This window comes from Salvelinus namaycush, chromosome 5, assembly GCF_016432855.1.
Source record: "Salvelinus namaycush isolate Seneca chromosome 5, SaNama_1.0, whole genome shotgun sequence".
Taxonomy (NCBI): domain Eukaryota; kingdom Metazoa; phylum Chordata; class Actinopteri; order Salmoniformes; family Salmonidae; genus Salvelinus; species Salvelinus namaycush.
In genome coordinates, this window is record NC_052311.1 from 59854747 (window position 1) to 59881856 (window position 27110).

The following is a 27110-nucleotide window of genomic DNA, read 5'->3' on the forward strand; positions in this document are numbered from 1 at the left end:
ATCGGAAACGGGCAGAGCTGAGGTGAGGCAGAGAGCCAAGTCCTTACAGCCCAATAAGCAGAAAACACCCAGATACCTCCCTCCCTCTCTCTCGCTCCCTGTACTAGGTACATGGCCCTAAACCCTTCAAAGTGCAAGATCCTGTTGGTAACATGTATGAGAAACCTGTCCCTGCATGTCCCCTTATGATATATGGGAAAAACCTGCAAGTCTGTGAAAGTGTGAAAGTCCTTGGAGTCATTGTGCAAAACATTCTGCAGTGGGACGAACAAAACGATTCAATGATTCGCAAGGGAAGCAAAAAGTCTTCCTACGTCGACTTAAAATATTTAACTTTCCACAAATGGACCTGGTAGCCATCTACACGGGCTATGTTCAACCCTGCCTAGAGTATACCGCAACAGCTTGGCACAGCTCCTTGACTCAAGCCCTCTCTGAACAACTCGAGCCCATACAGAAGCGTGTTTGCAGAACCATCCCTGGCACGGCATATCCTGGAAACAACAATGCTCTGACCTCACTATCACTGCCCTCACTTCATGAGAGAAGAGAGAAACTGTACCTTGACTTTCCTTTTTCCCTGTTCAAGACCCCCTTCAGAGAACAGTTACCCGTCTGCCGAGGACAAGTGTCAGGCAGATCCACCTGCTCTCTATTCCACATGCCAGGACTGAGAGATATATAAGTCGCCCATTCCATACCTATATACAGTACCAGTAAAAAGTTTGGACACATCAACTCAGGCCTGTGACGCACAATCCAGCTACGCTTGGAAGATGCAAGTCTACACAGGGAAGCCGACCAGTGGAGGCTCGGAGAAGAACCAGGGGATGCGGGTTGTGCTTGATGTGACAGACAGACTGAGGGGGCACAATGTCAAGTGTGACAATTTCTTCACCTCTTATGAACTCAGCCAGCAGCTCCCGAAGAGGAAGATCACCATGGTTGGTGCAGTTAGAAAGAACAAGCCTGAGCTCCCCCCTGCACTCCTCGCAACAAGGAGACCTTCTCATCAAAGTTTGCCTTCACCCCCACCACCACTCTAGTTTCTTACCTCCCAAAGAGGAACAATAATGTGGTCTTCCTGAGCACACTGCACAAAACGGCTGAGATCAGTGATCGTGAGGACAGGAAGCCAGCCATCATCCTGGACTACCACCACAACAAAGGAGGCGTGGACAACCTGGACAAGGTGATTGGAACTTACAACTGCAGGAGGATGACTGCCCGCTGGCCCCTGGTCATCTTCCATAACATCATTGATGTGTCCTCATACAATGCCTTTGTGATATGGAACAAGATCAACCCTACCTGGATGCCTGATAAGCGGAACAAGAGGAGGGTGTTCCTAGAGCAGCTGGGAAAGGCACTTGTAACCCCACACATTCAAAGAAGGGAACGCTTCCCCTGCACAGTAGCCTCTGCAGTGCTTGTGGAAGCTGTTCAGGGGGCTGAATCTTGTCCTGATCCACCTGAGGCTGTAGCTGGAGCAGGCAAGAGGAGGAGATGCCAATTCTGCCCCCAAAGAAGGACTGTAAAACAAATACTATGTGCTGCACATATGAGAAATGCATCTGCAAAGTCCATGCACACACATTTGCATACTGTCCTACATGTGCTAACTAGAGTTGATTGATTTATGTACTTCACGTTTTTGTTTTGTATTTATTATTTTATTCTTATTTATTGTTGTTGTTTATACACCTTGTGGGTGGGGGCAATGGTTCAAAAATGTGAGAAGACTAGTATTTTGTAGTTGAATTCCTCATTGTACAGTATATAAGAATATATCACTATGTTGCCAAAAAATGTCAAGGCTGTTATTGTTTCCCATCAGTAAAATGCATTCAAACTACTTTCTGCACATTTCTGCTACTTTCTTAGAGCAGCTGGGAAAGGCACTTGTAACACCACACAAGTGCTAGCAAGTGCTATCTCTTGCAAAAAAAATTATGTTTACACCTATGCAGTACCTTTAGCAATAATAATAATAACAAACCTAAAAAAAAAAAAATTATGACAAGTGTGTTGTAATAAAAACGAGTGGTGTCCACTGATTTAAATGCAGACTTTTTGCATTGTGAAGAGAGAGAACCCCGGTTATTATACAAAGTTTGTGATGAATGACAGGTTGTTTCTTCATGCAAAATAGATTTGGGGTTTAAAATTCAATTAAGCTGCTTTATTTTAGGGGTTTAGTGAAGGTGGGTCATTTTTTACCCTTAGGGCAAGGGGAGTATACAAAATGTTAAGACTACACAAGGGTAAACAGGTGTGCCTTGTTAAAAGTTAATTTGCGGAATGTCTTTCTTTCTTAATGCGTTTGAGCCAATCAGATGTATTGTGACAAGGTAGCGGTGGTATACAGAAGATAGCCCTATTTGGTAAAAGACCAAGAACAGCTCAAATAAGAAAAGAGAAACGACAGTCCATCATTACTTTAAGACATGAAGGTCAGTCAATGCGGAAAATTTTAAGAACTTTGAAAGTTTCTTCAAGTGCAGTCGCAAAAACCATCAAGCACTATGATGAAACTGGCTCTCATGAGGACCGATATGCCATCCCATCTACTTAGTGGGACTATAATTTCTTTTTCAACAGGACAATGACCCAAAACACACATCCAGGCTGTGTAAGGGCTATTTGACCAAGAAGGAGAGTGATGGAGTGCTGCATCAGATGACCTGGCCTCCACAATCACTCGGCCTCAACCCAATTGAGATGGTTTGGGATGAGTTGGACCGCAGATTTAAGGAAAAGCAGCCAACAAGTGCTCAGCATATGTGGGAACTCCTTCAAGACTGTTGGAAAAGCAATCCAGGTGAAGCTGGTTGAGAGAATGCCAAAGTGTGCAAACCTGTCATCAAGGCAAAGGGTAGCTACTTTGAAGAATCTCAAATATAAAATATATTTAGATTTGTTTAACACTTTTTTGGTTACTACATGATTCCATATGTGTTATTTCATAGTTTGGATGTCTTCACTATTATTCTACAATGCAGAAAATAGTACAAATAAAGAAACCCTGGAATGAGTAGGTGTGTCCAAATTTGACTGGTACTGTAAAAGATAATACAAATAAATACAAATATTCTTCCATTGTAAAAACCTATCAACTCTTTGTACTCAGCATCAACCTACTTAACTGAGATATTGGCCTATATTCTTATTGGTGAGGGTCCATTGTTTTGTGAACAATGGCAGTTGAATTATGACAATATATCATATTGAAACTCCTTTGTTCTTTTCTATGACAGAACAAGACCTGAAGTGTATTATTTAATGTCATTTCCATGGCATCCAGACTGCTTGAACATAAGAGTCGCAGCTCTTTCACAAATTTCAAATATGCTTACAGTGCTTCAAATTAGCTTTTTTTCTACTGCGTGTACCTTTCTTACCAGTGGGTGTAACCAAAGCGTTTGAGTCACAGACATAACAATACATGCGTCAATAACCACACCGCTTTCGTTGTTCGACAAGAGAAAGGTCATATGTTATCATGTAGAGCACATTGGGGCTGCATTCTGTAAGAAACGTGCTATAAAAATAAAGTTCAATATTATCAGTGCCTGTACTCTCTGAGTTCACCCATAAAAACAGTAAGCTCACTGTAACCTTTCACATCTCCCACCTCTGCTCAGTGCCAAGACATCTACATAACAACTACTCCAGTGTGTGTGTGTGTGGTGTGTGTGTGGTGTGTGGTGTGTGGTGTGTGTGGTGTGTGGTGTGTGGTGTGTGGTGTGTGGTGTGTGGTGTGTGTGTGTGTGTGTGTGTGTGTGTGTGTGTGTGTGTGTGTGTGTGTCACTTCTCTGACCCATTACTCAACACCCCTTATCTCAGAGGTGTATCAACAACCAAGACATTGTCAGGTATTCTTCCCTGAACATGTCATATACAAGCTGATAGTGGGGAAAACAATAATAAAAATACTATTACAGTGGTACAGTCGTGTTAAATTCATTTTCAGAATAGAATAGAAAAGCTTCAATATGAAAACTACAGCTACTGTACTTTAAGACATCATAGCATGCACTGGCAACACACCGGGGGCACATGCTGTAGTGTAGGACATTGTAAGAATGCCATCATGGAAAATAATATAGAAAGAGGCCAAGACAAGAGAGATCGATGGGAGTAGCGACAGGCAAACAATGAGTTAGCAGCAACAGTACTGTACATGGCATGCTCTCTGCATGTACCCAGCAACTAGCCGCCAGCATCAAAGTCATTATTGGGACTGTGTGGCACCAACCACCACTGTATTTCTACTGTAAGTAAATAACTTTCTGCAGCCACTTCAACGTAATGGGTACTTACACAACAACCAACTCAAGAGCACTGACTAGTGTTTCAATTTCTCTCTATTCTTCTTCATTTGATCACCCTGTTGCAAAAGAACTTTCCTGCAATGCAGTTTATTTGAGGTTTAAAAAGGCTTCTGAAGTTTGTAATTTCTACCTTGAAATTTCAGACATGATTTTCCCTTACAAAAAATTGATCAACCCCTACAAAAATATTCATTAAAATCCATTTCGTAATTCACATTTCCTGTTGCTGCTGGATTATTGCCCTGCTGTAGCAAACTGGCAAAAATGTTGATCATACATCTGTACACCTGCAGAGACAAGAAGCCATGTACAGTACATGTATGTTATTTAGCCTGTCTACTTTACAGTAATGTTCTGCTTTAAAAAGCCATTGTAACCTTTAAGATACAGGCTTTATCATGCTTTGACACTCAGGCTAGAAATTTTATTTTCCCTATCTCTCCATATTCCCCTCCCCATATAGTTACCATGACTCCATATAGTTACCATGACTCCGGTGAAGAGGCACACCACTTTTCCACAGCTGGTTTTGGGGGACACGTCCCCGTATCCCACAGTGAGGAAGGTGATGGCAATGAGCCAGAGAGCCGTGTCCATACGACCAGTCTCCTCCTGTATCTGCCTGTAGAGGGCCACACACCCTGGGGTCACTCACTACATACACAGATACATATGTCTTACATGAAGATATTCATAGATTTTATCAATATTATATAGACATTACATTACTAACAAGATCAGACAAATGGGTAAGACAAAAACAGAGATATATTAAGTTGACAAATCTGATTGTCAAGAACTCCAGTCACCCAAGTCATGGACTGTTCTCTCTGCTACCGCACCGTAAGCGGTACCGGAGCACGAAGTCTAGGTCCAAAAGTCTCCTTAACAGCTTCTATCCCCAAGCCATGAGAGTGCTTTACAATTAATCAAATGGCCACTCAGACTATTTGTATTGACAACCCCCCCCCCCCCCCATTGTTTTTACACTGCTGCTACTCACTGTTTATTATCTATGCATAGACACTTTACCCCTACCTACATGTACAAATAACCTCGACTAACCTGTACCCCCGCACATTGACTCGGTATCGGTACCCCCTCTATATAGCCTCATTATTGATATTTTATTGTGTAACTATTTTTTTATTTTTTTACTTTAGTTTATTTAGTAAATATTTTCTTGACTCTATTTTCTTAAAACTGCATTGTTAGTTAAGGGCTTGCAAGGAAGGATTTCACGGTAAGGTTGTATTCGACGCAGGTGAAAAATAAAATTTGATTTGATTTGTTTTGAGATTTAGAATCTTTATGGGCATCCAAAGATCAAAGCGTTGTAGTTACAGTTAGACTGTGATTATCTGTTTATCTGTCAGTGGCTGTGGGGTCAGGGAAGGTCCTGTTTCAATTCCAGAAAAGAGAAAATGGAAGTTGAATTGTCTGGACAGATGGTGAAATTGACTCAAAAATGGGCTGACTTTTGTAAGTTGTTGTTTTCTCAGAATCTATTTCAAAACCATTCCAATTCAGTGTTCATCTTAAGTATTCTATTGCCTACAGGGAAGTTATAATGCATTATACCTGTCGGGTGTTACTCAGAAGTCTTACAATCTGTCAATCATCAGATCGTATAACCAAAACGTCAGTTTGTTTAACATGCAGCTTGATTAACTAACACGTTTGATTTTCTCTATGTAACTGAGATCTAAGAATCCCATCCCATTGTAGGTTCAGCCTAAACAAATGACCTCACGTTGGCCACAAGCAGACTTCAGAGGCCTAGGATGGTATGTGTTGGCTCGCAATGAAGAGTCATTTTTCGGAGTAACTCAACAGAAAACGATCAACTTTGAATCTGTTATTAGACATCCTTTCTGAATGGGGAACTCAAATTGACCATCAATATTTGAAGTAGAGTGAGCAATTGATTGCCCCAGTCTGTTTGTAATAAACTGTGTAGGGGTGTGTGTGTATGTGTGCGTGTTTCTGTGCTGGCAGTAGTAATGTGTTATATTTAGATTTTTGGCAAACTGTTTTCATATCTCACTGTGTGTCTGTGCCTGTGTATCTCAAACAGAAGATTGTGTGCGAGTCATGCAGTGCATGTGTGTGTGTGTGTGTGTGTGTGTGTGTGTGTGTGTGTGTGTGTGTGTGTGTGTGTGTGTGTGTGTGTGTGTGTGTGTGTGTGTGTGTGTGTGTGTGTGTGTGTGTGTGAGCATGCGTGTGAGCATGCGTGTGAGCATGCGTGTGAGCATGAGTGTGTGCGCGCCCCTCCACCCTACCTCTCACAAAGTGTGAGCATCCAGGAAGCGATGAGCCAGAACAAGAAGATGAACACCATTAGCGTGCGCGCCGGGTACTTGTTCATCAGCACCTTGAGCACGAAGCGGAACGTGAAGTTGATGTTGTTGAGCGAGCCGATACTCCTATAGGAGGCACTGAGCAGCACCTTGCTGTGCAGTAGAATCGTCCTGTGGACCAGGTACAGCCTGAGGAACATCAACGCCGACAGTAGCAGCTCTGTGTCCAACAGTGCCTCCCCGTGGCGGGAGGACACACACAGCGGCGCCGAGTTGGAGGAGTTGACCTCTACCCCCTCCCTGGCGATGGGCGCAGGGACACCCACCTCCCAGTAGGTGCCCACGGGATGGATGGCACAGACCAGCAGCTCCAGGGAGATGCCCAGCACCCTGCGGCTTGTCATGGCGATGCGCCAGTCCACCTGGTTGTGGTCAATGATGAAGAGCTGGAGAAAAAGTGAGGGGTCGGAACAGGGGCGACAGGGGAGATAGAAGGGGATGAGGGCGATTGGAAGAGCCAGAGGGAGAAGGAGAGTTAAAGGAAGAGAGAGGGGGAAAGAGAGTGAAAGATAAATACAAAGAGAAAGAGAGAGAGAAATTGCAAGAGGGAAAGGGATTGAGTGGGAGAGAGAGAGAGAGGTAGGAAAAGAAGGATGTCAACGGAGAATTGTTCATTTGATTTGAAGCATTAAGGAAATGATGATTAACTAAAGGTGGGAATTAGAAGAACAGCAACGACAGAAACATGATGCCAAGGCAAACAAAGACCCACCCAAGCAGATACGGAGCCAGTGAAAGTCAAGATTGTGGGGGTTGTAAGCGACACAAGCCCTCTCTGACTCACAAGTCTCTTAGATTCTAAATATAATCCTGTCTGATCCTAGTCTGACATGACACAACTCCAAGAAATCACTTTATTATATTACTAAAGAAAATGAAAACCAAATCCCGCGCTGGCCAAAACCTCCAATTCCTGTTGTTTTGAGGTTTCTTCGTAACTCTTGATATTTGAAACTGCCGTAAGCATTTTACAACACTCAGTTCGTAGTCTTGTTGCCCTTGACTGACTTTCCCATTACCCAATCACCACCCAGTTCCTGCAGCAGAGGGGGAACTTCAGTCACACTCTTCCCCTTGATTTTGCCACACCGTTCCCTTGATATTGTCACACCCTTCCATTGATATTGCCACACTCTTCCCTTGATATTGCCACACCGTTCCCTTGATTTTGCCACACCGTTCCCTTGATTTTGCCACACCGTTCCCTTGATATTGTCACACCCTTCCCTTGATATTGTCACACCCTTCCCTTGATATTGCCACACCCTTCCCTTGATATTGCCACACCCTTCCCTTGATATTGCCACACCCTTCCCTTGATATTGCCACACCCTTCCCTTGATATTGTCACACTCTTCCCTTGATATTGCCACACCCTTCCCTAATTATTGCCACACCTTCCCTTAATATTGCCACACCCTTCGCTTGATATTGCCACAGTCTTCCCTTGATATTGCCACACCCTTCCCTAATTATTGCCACACCTTCCCTTAATATTGCCACACCCTTCCCTTGATATTGCCACACCCTTCCCTTAACATTGCCACACCCTTCCCTTGATATTGCCACACCTTCCCTTGATATTGCCACACCCTTCCCTTGATATTGCCACACCCTTCCCTTGATATTGCCACACCCTTCCCTTGATATTGCCACACTCTTCCCTTGATATTGCCACACCCTTCCCTTGATATTGCCACACTCTTCCCTTGATATTGCCACACCCTTCCCTAGATATTGCCACACCTTCCCTTGATATTGCCACACCTTCCCTTAAATTTGGCTCACCTGAAGCCTGCTGGTGTAAGTTAATTTCCTTACCTTTCACCTGTGTTTATAGAAATTCAACTGAACCTCCATATCCTGTGTTCTTATAGACTAACCCCCAGGGCAGAGCAAGCCAACCTCAAAATACAGTCCTTGACCAACCAACCCTAACCAGTTTTTACATCCTTCGAGCCTGATCGGGCTATCATGGTGGAAAGGACAACAATGGAGTACAGATTCCCATCTGACTGAGGGCTCATCTTCAGATAGAGAATGAGGGAGATTACACATCAAATCAGGTGGATGGAAACGAAGGAACCATCCATCCCAGTCCCACTCAAGCCTCATTTCAGAAATGGATTGGTCCAAAACTCTACAATTACCTATTCATATGAGCTCAAGCCTAAACTCCAGTTCCTTGTGCTCTACTCAACTGCATTACCCTTTCAGGGTAATGCAGTAGTACCCTTTCAGACTATAACACCATCTCCACTGCAGTACCCTTTTAGACTCCACCTCCATTTCCACTGCAGTACCCTTTCAGACTACAACTCCATCTCCACTGCATTACCCTTTTAGACTCCACCTCCATTTTCACTGCAGTACCCTTTCAGACTACAACTCCCATCTCCATTGCAGTACCTTGTGCAGTCCCATATCTAGCTTACTAATGGCAAGCTTGTCAGGTCTGCAGTAGTCAATGGAGTCACCTTAGCTCCAGTCCCAGGGGCCAGCCAGGCTCCCGTGTAAGATTACCCTGTGCCCCCTAACACAGAAGACCCAGTACCTCCAGTGGCCAGTGGGCCAGTACCTACAGAGGCAAGCTGACCTCACACTGTGGCTGGTGGCCCATTCCAGTTCCTGTGGACAATGGCCAACACCTCCACCAGTGGCCATCAAGCCAACAAATCCACCAGTGGCAATCAAGCAAACACCTCCACCAGTGGCCATCAAATCAACACCTCCACCAGTGGCTATCAAATCAACACCTCCACCAGTGGCCATGGAATCAACACCTCCACTAATGGCCATCGAGTCAACACCACTAATGGCCATTGAGTCAACAACACCACCAGTGGCCATCGAGTCAACACCACCAGTGGCCATCGAGTCAACACCACTAATGGCCATTGAGTCAACAACACCACCAGTGGCCATCGAGTCAACACCTCCACCTTTGGCCATCAAATCAACATCTCCACCAGTGGCCATCGAGTCAACACCACCAGTGGCCATCGAGTCAACACCACCAGTGGCCATCGAGTCAACACCACTAATGGCCATTGAGTCAACAACACCACCAGTGGCCATCGAGTCAACACCTCCACCTGTGGCCATCGAGTCAACACCTCCACCAGTGGCCATCGAGTCAACACCTCCACCAGTGGCCATCGAGTCAACACCACCAGTGGCCATCGAGTCAACACCTCCACCTGTGGCCATCGAGTCAACACCTCCACCTGTGGTCATCGAGTCAACACCTCCACCAGTGGCCATCGAGTCAACACCTCCACCTGTGGTCATCGAGTCAACACCTCCACCTGTGGCCATCGAGTCAACACCTCCACCTGTGGTCATCGAGTCAACACCTCCACCAGTGGCCATCGAGTCAACACCTCCACCTGTGGCCATCGAGTCAACACCTCCACCTGTGGTCATCGAGTCAACACCTCCACCTGTGGTCATCGAGTCAACACCTCCACCTGTGGTCATCGAGTCAACACCTCCACCTGTGGTCATCGAGTCAACACCTCCACCTGTGGCCATCGAGTCAACACCTCCACCTGTGGTCATCGAGTCAACACCTCCACCAGTGGCCAGAGAGCCATTCCCCTTGACTTACTTTCTCATTATCCAATCTATTGCGCAAAGCGCATATAAGCTTGGTATATCAACCACTCAAAGTTGGCCTCAGTGGGTGTGACCATAGAATTCTATAGGAGTGACCAACTGAGTAAAGTATTTGCCATCATTTAATTTTAGCGAATCACACGACTGCAAGGCATGGCTCTGTGCTTGTGATGTGCTAGTGTATAAGGGAGGGTTAGGGGGAAGTTGTTGTGGGAGATTATTGGTTGGTAGATTAAGACGATTAAGCCATTGCCTATACACCGGGAGTTTCTTTTTATTGGCTAACGAAGGCCAAGTTTGACGCGTTGGTCCACCATACTCTTCGCTTATTTGGGCAGAAGTGTTTGGACATTTTATTAATCTGTGGCTAATCCGTGTGGCATTCTGACAAACATTGCAGTTCATTTCAGTTCTTTGTTGGTACAAGTTCTTTTCCTTGGCTTTTATCTTTGGAAACGTTTATAGAAATTCAACTGTACCTCCATCTCATGTGTTCTCATAGACACACCACCTGGGTAGCCCACACCCAAACCACCAGCAAGCCAACGTAAAAATACTGTCAATGGTGTGCGTACTGGGAGTGGAGTCAGGTGCAGGAGAGCAGAGAGTTGTGAACAGGCGCACACTTTATTTAGGCAGGAGAAACCAACAGAAGGACGCCACTGCGTCGAAACCTCCATCCAATATGCCAAAGTGCAAAAATGCGCAAACAGACACAATAATACTGTACAAACAAATAAACATACCTCGTGAATAATATATATCACGGAAAATGCACACCAGAAATAGCGCGTTAAAAATGACACGTAACACGAAACAATCACACACAAAGACATGAGGGGGAACATAGGAATAAATACATGTAGTGTGATTGGGGAATGAAAACCAGGTGTGCAGGGAACAAGACAAAACGAATGGATAAATGAAAAATGGAGCGGCGATGGCTAGAAAGCCGGTGACGCCGACCGCCGCCCGAACAGGGAGAGGAGCCGACTTCGGCGGAAGTCGTGACAAATACAGTCCATTACCAACCAATCTTAACCCTACATTTTTACAATTAGAAAGTCTTGTTCTTATTTGTACATTGTTGTTATACAGTATATACCAGTAGGCAAATACAATTGCCTTGTGAACGTATTGAAGATTTACAAAAAATTACACATTTTCAATTCCTGTGTGTAAACACTAAGCACGTGTGAGCCGCCTCATTAAAAGTATATCGCACACAGCAGAATGAAAAGAGGTCCTCCGGTAATGCAAATGATCTGCTACCAATGAAGAGGGCTCTTTATATGTGACTGAAAGGGGAGGGAGTAAGTGCTACTCATACTGGAATTTATCCAAGCCAGAAGCTGGGCCTGTCACTGTACAAGCAGGGCCATCGGAACCCAATGGGAATGGGAGCTGGTAAGAGGCTTAGGGTTGGAGATCATGTAGAGACAGGTGATGATATTGACGGCCCATACCTCTGGGAACGTGTGTTTAGATACTCACCGTCCTGAACGCTGCTCACGTGATGATTAAGAGGGGTATGTCCATTTTCCTCTCTCTATTTTTTTCTTTCTATGCATAATTTCTCTGATAATGTCCTTCTCGTTTCTGTGTTTTTTTGAGAATGAGAAAGGTTAACGCTAGGTTGCGCTGCCCGGCATGTTTTGTTTTCAGCCTAAATATGGAGGCCCAATGCACAGCCCAAAAACGATAACCTCCACCAATGCTTGAAACCTCACCTCCCTTATCTCCCCACAGCACTTGCGCAGAGCACCCCCTCCTCTCAGATAGTCCTACACACGGATGTCAACCTAACAGGCGTTTAAAGACCGGGCAGTGTGCCCTGAAAAACCTTCTGGCTGCCTACCCTTTTGTCTAAAAACATAATCAGATACTGCACTGAGTAGTACATAAAATATATCTACTTCTGCACAGTCTTCACACTTGCACTAAATCTGTTTATCATATAGCACCTTGTTGACTTCTATACTGAGCAGTAAGGACATGGAATGACTGTCTTAACATATTGAATTTCAGTATCATCACCAAAGTCCTGGCACCTTGTGCATTGACAAGGTATTACAGAGCAAGGATGAACATAAGACGACCACAGAGAACTGTACAAATCTCCGTGGATTCGAGTTTCCTCAGGGGGAACGTGCATGTGAGTGTGTGTAAGCCACCGCATGGTTATTTACTAAGAAGTCCTGCTGACAGTATGTGTGTGTACTCAAGATATCATCAAGTTGCATCAGAGTTTTTTGTCACCGATCGATGAACAAACCAACGGCTGAATTTTGGTAGGACCGATTCACTTCCAGATCAAACAAGAAGTATCAAAACAAAAAACACCTTGCCGCCCTGCCACCATAGGCGAGACCAAAAAATGCAGCCCCCCACAAAACTAGAATAGTCCCAGTAAGCAAAATGATGTTTAAAAGACATATTTTCCAGATGTTGAAGTTAGGTTTAATTTAGGTTCTGAATGCAAGGTGAAAAGGTCTTTTCCATATGTTTAAAATACAAATTTTCCAGGATGTTGAAATCAAGTTCATTTTCGGTTCTGAATGAAAGTTGAAAAAAGGAATTTACCAAAACCAATGTCCATGGATGTGGAAATCAAGGCCGGTCCGGAACTGCACCAAAAAAAGACGTCCAAAAGGCTGATCAATTTGGCTATTTAAGCTCTGAATATCAGCTACCCAACTTCATCAGGAGTTAGCTCGAGCCGATTTGCAATGTGTTTACACAGCAGGAAATGCAGAAATATTTTATTTTTCTATGATCAGCTTGTCAAAAAAATTACCGATACAAACTTGAAACCACTGATCGTGACAATGGGGTGAAACTCCTGGACAACAGTTGTGATTGTCCATTCCATATTGTCCATTTTACTTTGACCAGTCCTGTTTTTAGGATATGTTGTTTGTTAACATGACAGCACATTTTTTTATTTGATTGAGCGCCATTTAGGTTAGGCTATTTGATCGGAAAAACCTGCATGACGTAAAATGTGTCTGTCTCGTTACATTATCATACATTTTATCTCTAGCCTGTAGGCTACAGAAAAGGTCACATACTCTTTTTCCCATAACCTATATCTGCTACATGATTTATGTTAGATTTTTGACAAAATGTTGGTGGAGCGCTGCAGCTATGTGTCTCTCCAACAGCACCCTGGAGAGGCACGCTGGGAATAGACAAGCAAGATATTTCGCATCCCTGCCTTTGACAAAGTGAGCACTGCTTATTAAAGGGAGGCATCATCCCTCACCTAAAAAGCCCATATGCCACTGGTTGAGAGAAATTGTAATTGTTTTTAGGCAGAATTATGTGAGGTTTTATGTGTTGTTGTTGGAGGTGCGTCTTGGTCAGTTTAGCTCAGAAAATGCCGCCCTCGTCAATCATTAGGCAGGATTAGTCCTGCCTAATGAGCGGGCCAGCCGTGCAAGTAGCATTCATAAAGGAGAGAAGCACCTTTAACAGTACGTGATTTAATGTAAGCCCTTTCTTCAACTTCTCCATCCAAAGAGTAACTAACACAGTTCCCTCCAGGGCTGCACAGTCAGTAATGGGGTCAGAGGTCAGAGAGAACACACACTCACCCTGATGTCCTTATAATGGAAGGCTACGATGAGAATCAGAAGACACCCAGTGGACATGCTGATGGAGCAGTTGATGATAAAGGCATAGCGGGAGCCCTGGGGAGGAAGAGGAGGACAGACAAGATAAAGACATTAAAGGGAGGTTTAAAGTTATTCCAACAGTGCTTCTGTTTTCGATTATTTTCCATTTAGCGTTTTCCAGTAGCAGTGTGTTAGTGTTAGTGGAATGCTCTGACCTTCAGCCTCCGCTGGACACGAACACTGATTTGGTGACAACTTTATAATGTGTGAGATACACATGCACCCTCATGAACACACGCACACACTTGGGCGGCATGTGATAAAGTCGGCCTATTGACCTGGCATGATATGAAGTATTGACTTCAAGTGAACCACCAGGTCGTGCAACCAAATAAAATGAGTGTAGGCCTACAAAGCTCTTAGCTGATGCATTAAAACGATCTTTATAAACTAGCAGAGCCGGCCCTAGCCACTAAGCGACATAAGCGAACGCTTAGGGCCCCGCGCCTGCTAGGGTGCCCTCGACCCAAAAACAGTATAGTTTTTTTGTTTAGTGGTTATTTTAGAAACTCAGTCAGGGTCTCAACTTACTGTTGAGAGCTAGAATAGTAGAATACACAAGGTGCAATTTCAAAATTTGGTTGTGCATAAGTAGTTTTACTCTTGTTATGTCATTCACTGAGACTCACTCAATTAGCACGTCAGCATAACATTTTGCATATTGGTCTAGCCAGCTATATAAACTAGTAATCGTGTAATCATGGTTGAATTACCCAGGGGCCCTGATCTCCAGGGGGCTCCCATTGATTTTGTTATTCGCTCTCACTCAGATATCATATTAACATGGCATAAGTCAGTGCAAAAAACTGCAAACATTTCTCTCCTCCCTATAGCAAAATGAGTAGAATTGCATGAAATCTGTTATAAAATGGCTAAATCTTCTCGCCGCCCCATGGCAAAATGAATAGGATTGCATGAAATTAGTTATAAAATTGCTAAATATTTTCTCTGCCCTATGGCGAAATGTCACTTAGGGCCCCAAAAAGGCTAGGGCCGGCTCTGTAAGCCAGTTACTAACCAGGTGAGAGGTGACATGCTATCCAAGAGGCCTAAATCAGTTTATCAACTTTATCAAAACCTGAAGATCATGGTACATTTAGTTAGATGAAAGAAAAAGGAACAGGATTTGGCTTCTGTAGCTATGAGCATAGCCGCTGGAAGTGGGGGTGCTGAGGGTGTTGCAGCACCCCCTGAAAAATCTGAATAAAAAAACATATATATTAATACAAATAAAAATAACATTTGAAAACGTAAAAACATATATTTTCACAAAAGTAGTGCACTGGGCCTTTACTAGTATTAGCGGACCGATATTGACATCTGTAGCAATGGGCATACATTTCTTTTTCAGTATCTCCACTTTGGGGAAAAAAAGGTAGTTGTATAATTAAGAACAGTATCTTGTTGGATTCAATAGTTGTAATTGTAAGAGTTGTTGCCCTGTCTTTTTCTCTGTGATTGTCATTCTAATAGAATCCAGAAAGAACAATAACCTGTCATCAAACATTTCCATCACCATGAAGAAAAACAATGTGCAATACAGTAATTTAGTAAATCCAGACATCAAGTGGTTTATGATGATGTGATGTGATGATGGTGCTTCGTTGGTAGAACATAGATGTAACGCTAGGGTTGTGAGTTCAATTCCCACAGGTGACCAGTACGAAAATGTATGCACTCACTACTGTACATTTCTCTGGTTAAGATCGTCTACTGAAATGTAAAACGAATGAAAAGGCCGTTTTAATTTACACATAGAAATAAGTTGCATTTGCAGAGTATTTCAAGAAACTGGAAAACATATATCAAACAAGTATTTTTATATTCCACAAGTACAATATTATCAGATTAACTGTTTTGTACAGATAATTATCAGACTTAAGTTACAAATTCTGGTAAACACTCAAATAGATTTAGTTTAAATATTTTCACAAAAGTAGTGCACTGGGCCTTTACAGGTCCTGTATTAGCAGACCATCAGCGCGGGCATACTACTTCCCCCGAATTATGCAATGATATGTTAACACATCTGATAAGTAGGCTATGAGTGTCTTCATAATTGACTCTGTGAGTAACTATCACTTGACTTCACTGTACTTGAAACGATCGTCTCGACAATGGGCTAAGTGATAAAAGGTGTGCTGTTTATTGCGATGACGTGCACGCAGGCAACTGATGTAACCTCGATGAAAGTTTTAACGGGGAGTTCATTTAATGATGGGTGGTTGGAGTTTACAGTCTAAAAGATATAATTGCAATTTTCAGACAACGTTGGGGAAACTTCAACGCAGAAAGTTGGTATGGTGTGACGTACGTTGGCAACGTTGATTGTTTTCCACAATTTCACTTGTAGCATCTGCATCATGTCTAATTTTATCCCAAGCCTAATTGGACTACATTATTAGACCTCTATCACATGGAGACCACAGCACGTTGCTTACTTCCAGTGTCTAAATTTGTTTTGTAATATTTTCCCTTTGGAAACAGAGTAATTTCAAGCCTTTTTGAAACGACCTAATTTGTAGTAACTGTAACAAGGGTTTTTTATCCAGGCCTTGGACAGACAGAAAGGCCACCCAAGACCAATGCAGGCCAGAATCCATCCCAACAACCTTTAGGCAGACACTGTGAGTAGAGCCAGAAACATTCATCATAATTCTGAATTAATTATTAAAAGAAAGAAAACCCCGCTGTTGACCACTTTTGATAAGGTCTAGTTAATTTGCGACAATGTCCTCGGTGTGCTGTGTTCCGTGACAATGGCACACCCAAACAGTTGCTAGGCCGTCGCTAATAACATCAATAATCATTGTTGTTTGTTTTGTTTTTACAGTCATAACATGATGATGTTGTATTTGCTTTACTTTAGAAACGCATCCTCTTGGCACACAGTCAAACCTGACGCCATATAACTCTGGAAAACACAGTGCAGATTAGCGGATGTAACTAACTAGATGGTCACACTCCAAGATCCCTTTCTGCCTTATCAGTCTGGCATGCTGACCCAAAGACCTTGACAATCAGCCCAGCCTCAGCCCAGCCCAGCCCCCCTTCTCCAGGAGAGGTGAAACTCTTGCATTATTCAAACAGTCTCTAATGAAACACAAATGATGTGGAAAGATCCAAAATGACCGTGGGCAACCTGAGAAACACTAGCTGTGAAAGGAAACAAATGTGGAAAAAGTACCACAAATAGCACATTTTCCTCATCCTGCATAACCTGGTTTCCAAGGAAAAGTATCCTTAAATACACTGTCATGCAGAGAGGGTATACCAGGCATCTGAGCATCCAGTTATCTCACTCATCATGTAGCCATGCATTTACAAAAATAATAGTTTGGCAAACTCAATTGGTTTTCAAAATCAAGATAATGTATAGGGGAAAATGCATGGAAATGCCTGCCTGGGTAATTGCCAGATTCATCAGCATATGGAGCTGTTTGCAACATGAACTTCCAAAATCAACTTCCTCCAGGCCCAGGCTTACACTGCATGTCAGCCTAGTTGCAAATCAATATTTGATCAATCATGTCAATCATGACAATCATATTAATCAAACAAACAGATTGGATCTCCTTTCCCTGAAATCAGCATGATTTAAACAGCCTGCCTGCTGCACTCAGCAGTTTTCACATCACTTGCCTTGGGATCATTACATGGAGGATTTAGGTCAGCTGGACAGGGACTATAGCTTGCTCATCTAGCTGTAACTACCTCTAAGTATAGGGACCTCAGATTGGATCTCCTTTCACTGAACGGCCAGGCAGGTGTCACCAGCCTGAACAATTGTTTAACTCTATTGTTTTCGCTTCACTTGATAAGTGAAAGTGAATTGAAAAAATGGCGAGTGGAGTGGTCAGGCTGGTTACACCAGGGTAGGAATCACCAACCTTATAGTGTTAAGGTGGTCTGACATTTGGTTGCATCATGAGTGAGTTGCTGAGAGCCTCTTTTCTACTTATGGAACTGGCACGTATATTCTAGAACTTCAGTGGGACGGAGTTAAAAACTGCTTGATTGTGTGGACTGGTGTTGTTATCCACCCTAATCTGTATGTTAATGTGAAGAAACGGCAGTACCAAGCAGTGGTTCTGGAAATGGGCTCATAATCAGAAGGTCACCGGGTTTAAATCCCAGGTATGGGTTATGCTATTGTTCTGTGATGCAAGTCATGTTTGTTTAATGGGTCTGTTAATCAAGGAAATGGTTACGACAACAATTAGACATGCCGTTCTGTTCTCTTCCTATGAATGGACTGGATATAGTATTTCTGTACGTAGATTAATCCAAGGACTTTGTGGTAGAGCTACAGGGCACATGTAGGTTGATAATAGCATTCATGATCTTTATGCTGTATCAACAACACCTGTTTTCTGTCCGTCTGACTGACCACTTCATGTCAAATCACTTCAAGATTTTGGCAATGAGACCCTTTATACTTCCCCAGAGCATGCTAGCAGTTACCCATAGACTTCCAGTCATTGCGCTAATGCTAGTTAGCATTGGCTCGTGAAACTACATCCAACTTCCTTCATACTAGACACAGAGACATAAAAATGGCATCCAAAAGTTCATCTGACTGTGGGGAAGTAGATAACAGGCCTCATTGCCAAAATCCCAAAGTATCCCTTTAACATGTTAATTATCCATGCAGAGGTTGATATTCATTCTCCACACAAGGGGGGTGACATTCACTCATTAAAAAAAACACAAATAGTGGTCAGTATGTTTGTGACCTATTCTCAGATAGACTCTCTTTCTTGAGCAGCCTAGTCAGAGTACTAGGGGTATACACAGGATATCTGGTTCCCTGAGATAGTTGCTACTATTCAATGAATTTCTGTGGTGGCCTGGCCAGCAGTAAGTCAGTTGATTCCTGCAGGTTTCAGTTGTATTACATGTTGCTGTTGAGGCCTGCGTTGCTGGTAATTTTATCATTGGTCAGGTGGGGACAAGGTATTGAACCCTAAAGAGGTCTCTAGCGCACCAAACCAACAAGCCATCCTTGTGGTGTCAAACAGGTGTAGTTAACGGTTAGGTAGAGAATCAATCTAATTTATTTTACGTATTACAAGGACAACCTTGGTGTTCTCACCACTAGCCTAATCAACAGTAATTTGCTAATCATGATGGTATTTGCTGTTCTAAGGGAATCATATATTGTGAGCTTTCCAAATATAATGTACCACTGACTTTCCTCTCTCTCTCTGGCATGTGGCTATGACAGGTCAACAGGTGTCTTAGACTAAATCACTTTTTTGGCACATGATAACTTGTCTCTTGATTAATCAAAATATGTGAGCTGAGAAATGATGAATATGCTAAATATCCATAATGGCCTGGCCTGTGCAAAGTGGCAAATGTATGGCACCTGTCTTTGACTCACTTTGAATGTTATCTTTCTGAGGGAAGCATTGTACTTTAAGTTCACTGTCTTGATCTTATCATTTTTAAATAGAAACAGCTCTTTCAGTTCCTCTATTTCAACTTGAGTGTTGCAAGACTATAATGTAGGTCCACCATATTTCACTGAAACTGAAAACCAACAGCAAACAACTTCAATAGCCAGGGATTTGTTATCCTTTCCTTGATAAATTAGTTAGCATGATTATATTTTAACAGTCTTGTTGAAAGTGAATTTTACGGAATGTGACGTGACCAAAATGACTTACTGGTTGGTAAATAAACGGGCACAGCTCCGCGTGCAGTATCATGAGCAGTGTCCCAAGCAGCGCGGTGCCCAGAGCCCAAGCGCACAGCCGTTTTTTGTCCTCCAATAAAACCTTTCTATCTCGCAATCTATAAAGATTGCCCCCCTCGATTTGAGGCATACGCTTCCCAGAGTGGGACAGCGGTACAGATATCTCAGTCATGTCACCGCCGTTTCTGTTGATCACTCCATCGCAAGTGTCAACTTTGGAGTTGAGGTGCAAATTGCGGGTTGTCATCTCCATGTCGCGTTGGCGTCGACTGTGTCCGCTCTCCGTGTTATCGTCCTCTGATGCCTCGTCCTCTCCCTGTCCAGCCTCCCCTCCGTCCGTGCTCTTCCCCGGATTGCGGGAAGGTATACCACGATGGGTCAACTGTGTCCCAGGTCCTCCTTCTCCTCTCCGTGGCTCATGAAAGTAGCGGAATAGGGACTGTAAAACTAACTGTACGCGCTCACCTGAACACGAACAGCGAACACTTCCACTAGCGGCATGGGATAAGCGCACTAATGACAGTTGACTGTTGCGCTGTTCTTATTTGCAAGGGTTATGAGGTGAGAGGGCGCCATAAAAAGTATATATCTTTCTCTCGCTCTCTCTGTCTGTCTGTGTGTGTGTGTGTGTGTGTGTGTGTGTGTGTGTGTGTGTGTGTGTGTGTGTGTGTGTGTGTGTGTGTGTGTGTGTGCGCGCAGTGGTGGAAAAAGTACCCAATTGGCGTACTTGAGTAAAAGTATAGATACCTTAATAATAGAAAGTTACTCAAGTAAAAGTGAGTCACCCAGTAAAATACTACTTGAGTAAAAGTCTAAAAGTATTTGGTTCTAAATATACTTAAGTATCAAAAGTAAATGTAATTGCTAAAATATAATTAAGTATCAAAAGTAAAAGTAGAAGTATAAATCATTTCAAATTCCTTCTTTTAAGCGAAGCAGATGGCATATTTTGTTTTTAAAAATGTATGGATAGCCAGGGGCAAACTCCAACACTCAGACATAATTTTACTTTTGGGTGTCAGGTAAAATGTATGGAGTAAAAAGTACATTATTTTCTTTAGGAATGTAGTGAAGTAAAAGTAAAAGTTGTAAAAATGATAAATAGTAAAGTACAGATAATACATAAGTAGTACTTTAAAGTATTTTTACTTAAGTCCTTTACACCACTGTGTGTGTGTGTGAGTGGCTCGTCTTGCATATGTAGGCTAGCCTACTCATTGGATAATTATAGAGGCTGGTAATTGCATAAGATACAGGATGTAAGGGTTTTGTGACAGGATGATCAAATATGATAATTTCAGATGGTGAGGGTCAATCACCAATTCAGTTGGACAACTATTTTAGTGTGTCGCTCTCTTTTTTTAAATCCCATTTTGATGGGCTTTTCAGTGATGTGTCCCATTTAATTACAATACTGATAAAAACATATATTTAAACAAATCCAGCAACCCCTGTCGAAACAAATTGTTTTAACAATACCACAATACTGTGTGCTCCCAAAATGCTATTCTGTAGCGTTCTAGAATTAATTAATACATTTTGGCATTATCAATTGCAAATAAGCTATCACATAGGCCACCAATAACAAGCACATTATAGACTAGTACTGTTGTTATTTACCTGTGTATTGACAAGGTGAGCCTATTCTCAAATGACACTTTCACAGCTCCAGTGTGACCTCTGGTGGATAAAGGAGTAGGGTGTTTATTGAGATAAAGGGACAATGTTATACAGTATGTAGCCAACTATTTATTGTCAGACCCGCATTTATATGAGAGGGATTTTCAGTCTCTCTTGAATAAAACTGCATTGTTATTATTTTACTATTAATAAACGTCCCGTGAAATGTAGACATCACCTCGTAATTGTTTAATTTTGTTATGTACTGTTCTCAGATGTCTCAACCACTAAACTCTAGAGATCTTTATCTCTCCCCAACAAACTGATAAGTGACATTTAGATAACTACCCCCCTCCTTCCCCAGACATTTAAGTAACATTCCTCAAAATGCCTTGAGCTATAGTGTAGAAAGTGCCCACCCCCCTCCATACACACACACTCAACCCCCATCACCCCCACACAACCTCTCACCCCATTTCCTAGGTTCTATGCCTGGGAGGAACAGCGTCATGACCTTGGGCCATGTGACGCACTCACCCCACACGGATCCTTCCGACAGGGTATCCTGTGCTGGGCTCTTGCTGACGACAGTGTCAGCAGTAGCTGATGGCTCTAAGTTACTGGTTGACCACCTCAGAGTGGCTTTCAGCTGGACCTGACCTGGTATCTGTATCAGGACCGGACCTGGTCTCTGTATCAGGACCTGACCTGGTATCTATCAGTGTCAGGGAGAGGTTGTGAAAACAGGGTTATGGTTAATTGGTGGAGACTAATTTGATAAATACTGGGCCCAAGGCCAACATAGTACACTATATATACAAAAGTATGTGGACACCCCTTCAAAGATTAGTGGATTTGGCTATTTCAGCCACACCCGTTGCTGACAGGTGTATAAAATTGAGCACACTGCCATGCAATCTCCATAGACAAACATTATTGCGACTGTAGCGAAATGCTTGTGTTCCAAGCTCCAACAGTGCATTAATATCAAATAATACACACAAATCTAAAAACTAAAATAATGGAATTAAGAAATATAGAAATATTAAGATGAGCAATGTCGGAGTCTGGAGTACACTATATATACAAAAGTACAGTACCAGTCAAAAGTTTGGACACACCTACTCATTCAAGGGTTTTTCTTTATTTTGACTATTTTCTACATTGTAAAATAATAGTGAAGACATCAAAATTATTAAATAACACATTTAGTAACCAAAAAAGTGTTCAACAAATCAAAATATATTTTATATTTGAGATTCTTCAAAGTAGCCACTCTTTGCCTTGATGACAGCTTTGCTGGAATTTCTTTCCTTAACGTGTTTGAGATCAGTTGTGTTGTGACAAGGTAGGGGTGGTATACAGAAGATAGCCCTAATTGGTAAAAGACCAAGTCCATATTATGGCAAGAACAGCTCAAATAAGCAAAGAGAAATGACAGTCCACCATTACTTTAAGGCATGAAGGTCAGTCAATCTGCAACATTTCAAGAACTTTGAAAGTTTCTTCAAGTGCAGTTGCAGAAACCATCGCTCCCGATGAAGCCGGCTCTCATGAGGATCGCCACATTCAAGGAGGACCCAGAGTTACCTCTGCTGCAGAGGATAAGTTCATTAGAGTTACGTGTAAAAACCGCCTGTCTTTGGTTGCAACACTCACTACCGAGTTACAAACTACCTCTGGAAGCAACGTCAGCACAAGAACTGTTCGTCGGGAGCGTCATGAAATGGGTTTCCGTGGCTGAGCAGCCGCACACAAGCCTAAGATCACCGTGCGTAATGCCAAGCTTCAGCTGGAGTGGTGTAAAGCTCACCGCCACTGGACTCTGGAGCAGTGGAAACGTATTCTCTGGAGTGATGAATCATGCTTCACCATCTGGCAGTCCGACGGACAAATCTGGGTTTGGCGGATGCCAGGAGAACGCTGCCTGCCCCAATGCTAGTGCCAACTATACAGTTTGGTGGTGGAGGAATAATGGTCTGGGACTGTTTTTCATGGTTCGGGCTAGGCCTCTAAGTTGCAGTGAAGGGAAATCTTGACGCTATAGCATACAATGAAATTCTAGACAATTCTGTGCTTCCAACTTTGTGGCTACAGATTGGGGAAGGCCATTTCCTGTTTCAGCATGACAATGCCGGTGTGGATGAACTTTGAAGAGATGGCTCCGGAGGGGATGGCTGCCGTTTTATTGTCTCTTAACAAACCATGCTATTTTGTTTGTTTTTTCACATTGTTACTTATTTTGTACATAATGTTGCTGCTACCGTCTCTTATGACCGAAAAGAGCTCCTAGTGGCCGGGGACTTTAATGCAGGGAAACTTAAATCAGTTTTAACAAATTTCTATCAGCATGTTAAATGTGCAACCAGAGGGGAAGAAAACTCTAGACCACCTTTACTCCACACACAGAGACGCGTACAAAGCTCTCCCTCGCTCTCCATTTGGCAAAGCTGACCATAATTCTATCCTCCTGATTCCTGCTTACAAGCTAAAATTAAAGCAGGAAGCACCAGTGACTCGGTCTATAAAAAAGTGGTCAGATGAAGCAGATGCTAAACTACAGGACCGTTTTGCTATCACAGATGGGAATATGTTCCGTGATTCTTCCGATAGCATTGAGGAGTACACCACATCAGTCACTGACTTCATCAATAAGTGCATTGAGGACGTCGTCCCCACAGTGACTGTACGTACATACCCCAACCAGAAGCCATGGACACCAGGTAACATTCGCACTGAGCAAATGGTAGTGCTGCCGCTTTCAAGGAGTGGGACTCTAACCCGGAAGCTTATAAGAAATTCGGCTATGCCCTCCGACAAACCATCAAACAGACAAAGTGTCAATACAGGACTAAGATCGAATCGTACTACACCGGCTCTGAAGCTCGTCGGATGTGGCAGGGCTTGCAAACTATAACAGACTACAAAGGGAAGCACAGCCCAGTGACACACATTTACCAGATGAGCTAAATAACTTCTATGCTCGCTTCGAGGCAAGTAACACTGAAACATGCATGAGAGCATCAGCTGTTCCGGACGACTGTGTGATCACACTCTCCGCAGCCGATGTGAGTAAGACCTTTAAACAGGTCAACATTCACAAGGCCGCAGGGCCAGACGGATTCCCAGGACATGTACTCCAAGCATGCGCTGACCAACTGGCAAGTGTCTTCACTGACATTTTCAACCTCTCCCTGTCTGAGTCTGTAATACCAACATGTTTCAAGCAAACCACCATAGTCCCTGTGCCAAAGCACAATAAGGTAACCTGCCTAAATTACTACTGACCCCGTATCACTCACGTCTGTAGCCATGAAATGCTTTGAAAGGCTGGTCATGGCTCACATCAACACCATTATCCCAGAAACCCTAGACCCACTCCAATTTGCATGCCGCAGCAACCGATCCCTTTCACACCTGGACAAAAGGAACACCTATGTGAGAATGCTATTAATTGACTACAGCTCAGCGTTCAAAACCATAGTGCCCTCAAAGCTCATCAGTAAGCTAAGGACCCTGGGACTAAACACCTCCCTCTGCAACTGGATCCTGGACTTCCTGACGGGCCGCCCCCAGGTGGTAAGGGTAGGTAACAACACATCCACCACGCTGATCCTCAACACGGGGGCCCCTCAGGGGTGCGTGCTCAGTCCCCTCCTCTACTCCCTGTTCACTCATGACTGCACGGCCAGGCACGGCCAGGTTCCATTCTGGGTTGGAGCCCATTTTGCCATTCACTCCCATTTTGCTATACACTGCCTAAAGGCGGCACAGCCATCTCTGAAACATCTGTCTCCGGGATTAAGTACGGCCTCGGATCTCTGCCTGCACGTATCATGACCTCCTGGAGGGGGGGGGGGTCGGCTAACAGGCTGTTTGTTTTCCGATTCGGTCCAGTCTCAGGTCCTGGAATTGGCTCACTCCTCCAGTGAGGAGCCAATCAAAATATGAGACGGCACTCCGGTGTCTTGTTGCCAGTAACCCCACCACCTGGAGTCAGCAACTGGTCTGGGTGGAATATGCAAGGAACACTCTCCCCTGCTCAGCTACTGGACTATCCCCCTTCGAATGCTCCATTGGGTATCAGCCCCCACTCTTTCCAGAGCAAGAAGTGGACGTCAACATACCTTCAGCCCAGATGTTCGTCCGCCGCTGTCGGCGTACCTGGAGAAGAGCTCGGGCGGTTCTTCTCAAGACCACTTCCAGGTATCGTCGACAAGCGGACCGCCACCGTACTCTGGCTCCTCGCTATCGGGTCGGGCAGAGGGTATGGTTGTCCACTCGGGACCTACCCCTCTGGGTAGAATCCCGTAAACTTTCCCCCCGTTTCATTGGTCCTTCCCCCATTTCTAGAGTCATTAGTCCCACTGCTGTCTGTCTGTTGTTGCCCCATACCCTCCGTGTTCACCCCACTTTTCATGTGTCCAGGATTAAGCCCTTGTCTCACAGTCCTCTGTTTTCTGTTTTTAGGCCCAACCCTCCCCCCGGGTCATCGATGGCCAGCCAGCGTATACGGTGAGACGTCTCCTGAGGGTTCGACCACGGGGCAGGGGTTTCCAGTACCTGGTTGACTGGGAGGGTTATGGCCTGGAGGAGAGGTGCTGGGTTTCTGCTAAAGATGTCCTGGACCCGACCCTCATCGCCAATTTTCACCGCCGACACCCCGGTCAGCCAGGTATGTGCCCAGGTAGGACGTCAGGTGGTGCCCCTAGGTGGGTACTGTCACGCCCTGATCTGTTTCACCTGTCCTTGTGATTGTCTCCACCCCCTCCAGGTGTCGCTTATTTTCCCCAGTGTATTTATCCCTGTGTTTCCTGTCTCTCTTTGCCAGTTCGTCTTGATTGTTTCAAGTCAACCAGCGTGTTTTCCCCATGCTCCTGCTTTTGCTATTCTCTCTTTTGCTAGTCCTCCCGATTTTGACCCTTGCCTGTTTTGTGGACTCTGTACCCGCCTGCCCTGACCTTGAGCCTGCCTGCCACTCTGTACCTCCTGGACTCTGATTTGGTTTTGACCTTTTGCTTGTCCACGACTATTCTCTTGCCTACCCCTTTTGGTACTAATAAGTATCAAACACTCAAACCATCTGCCTCCCGTGTCTGCATCTGGGTCTGGCCCTGAGCTCTTATATCGAGAGCATTCTGACGGGTTGCATCACTACCTGGTATAGCAACTGCTCGGCCTCTGACCGCAAGGCGCTACAGAGGGTAGTGTGTACGGCCCAGTACATCACCGGGGCCAACCTTCCAGCCATCCAGGACCTCTATACCAGGCAGTGTCAGAGGAAGGCCCTAAAAATAGTCAGACTCCAGCCACCCTAGTCATAGACTGTTCTCTCTGCTACCGCACGGCAAGCAATACCAGAGCGCCAAGTCTAGGTCCAAGAGGCTTCTAAACAGCTTCTACCCCCAAGCCATGAGACTCCTGAACAACTAATCAAATGGCTACCCAGACTATTTGCATTGTCCCCCCCCCCCCTTCTACGCTGCTGCTACTCTGTTATTATCTATGCATAGTCACTTTAATAATTCTACCTACATGTACATATTACCTCAATTACCTCGAAACCGGTGCCTCCGCACATTGTCTCTGTACCGGTACCCCCTGTATATAGCCTCACTATTGTTATTTACTGCTGCTCTTTAATTATTTGTTATTCTTATCTTTACTTTTTTAAGGTATTTTCTTCAAACTATATTGTTGGTTAAGGGCTTGTAAGTAAGCATTTCACTGTAAGGTCTACTACACTTGTTGTATTTGGCGCATGTGACAAATAAAATTTGATTTGACTTCACTAACGCTC

The 27110-nt window shown here is 43.9% G+C and overlaps 1 protein-coding gene across 1 annotated transcript in view; it reads right to left on the reverse strand.

Annotated features, from left to right (window-relative positions):
* The window catches only part of LOC120047223 (intermediate conductance calcium-activated potassium channel protein 4-like), a 36631-nt gene extending 16440 nt beyond the window's left edge, over positions 1–20191 (reverse strand). The window contains exons 1-5 of the mRNA XM_038992752.1: positions 20156–20191; positions 19848–20033; positions 13909–14004; positions 6617–7080; positions 4821–4956 (exon numbers count right to left, since the gene is read on the reverse strand). Coding sequence (XP_038848680.1) covers positions 4821–4956; positions 6617–7080; positions 13909–14004; positions 19848–20033; positions 20156–20191 — 918 coding nt within the window. The remainder of the gene's footprint in view (positions 1–4820; positions 4957–6616; positions 7081–13908; positions 14005–19847; positions 20034–20155) is intronic.
* Positions 20192–27110: the final 6919 nt, after the last annotated feature.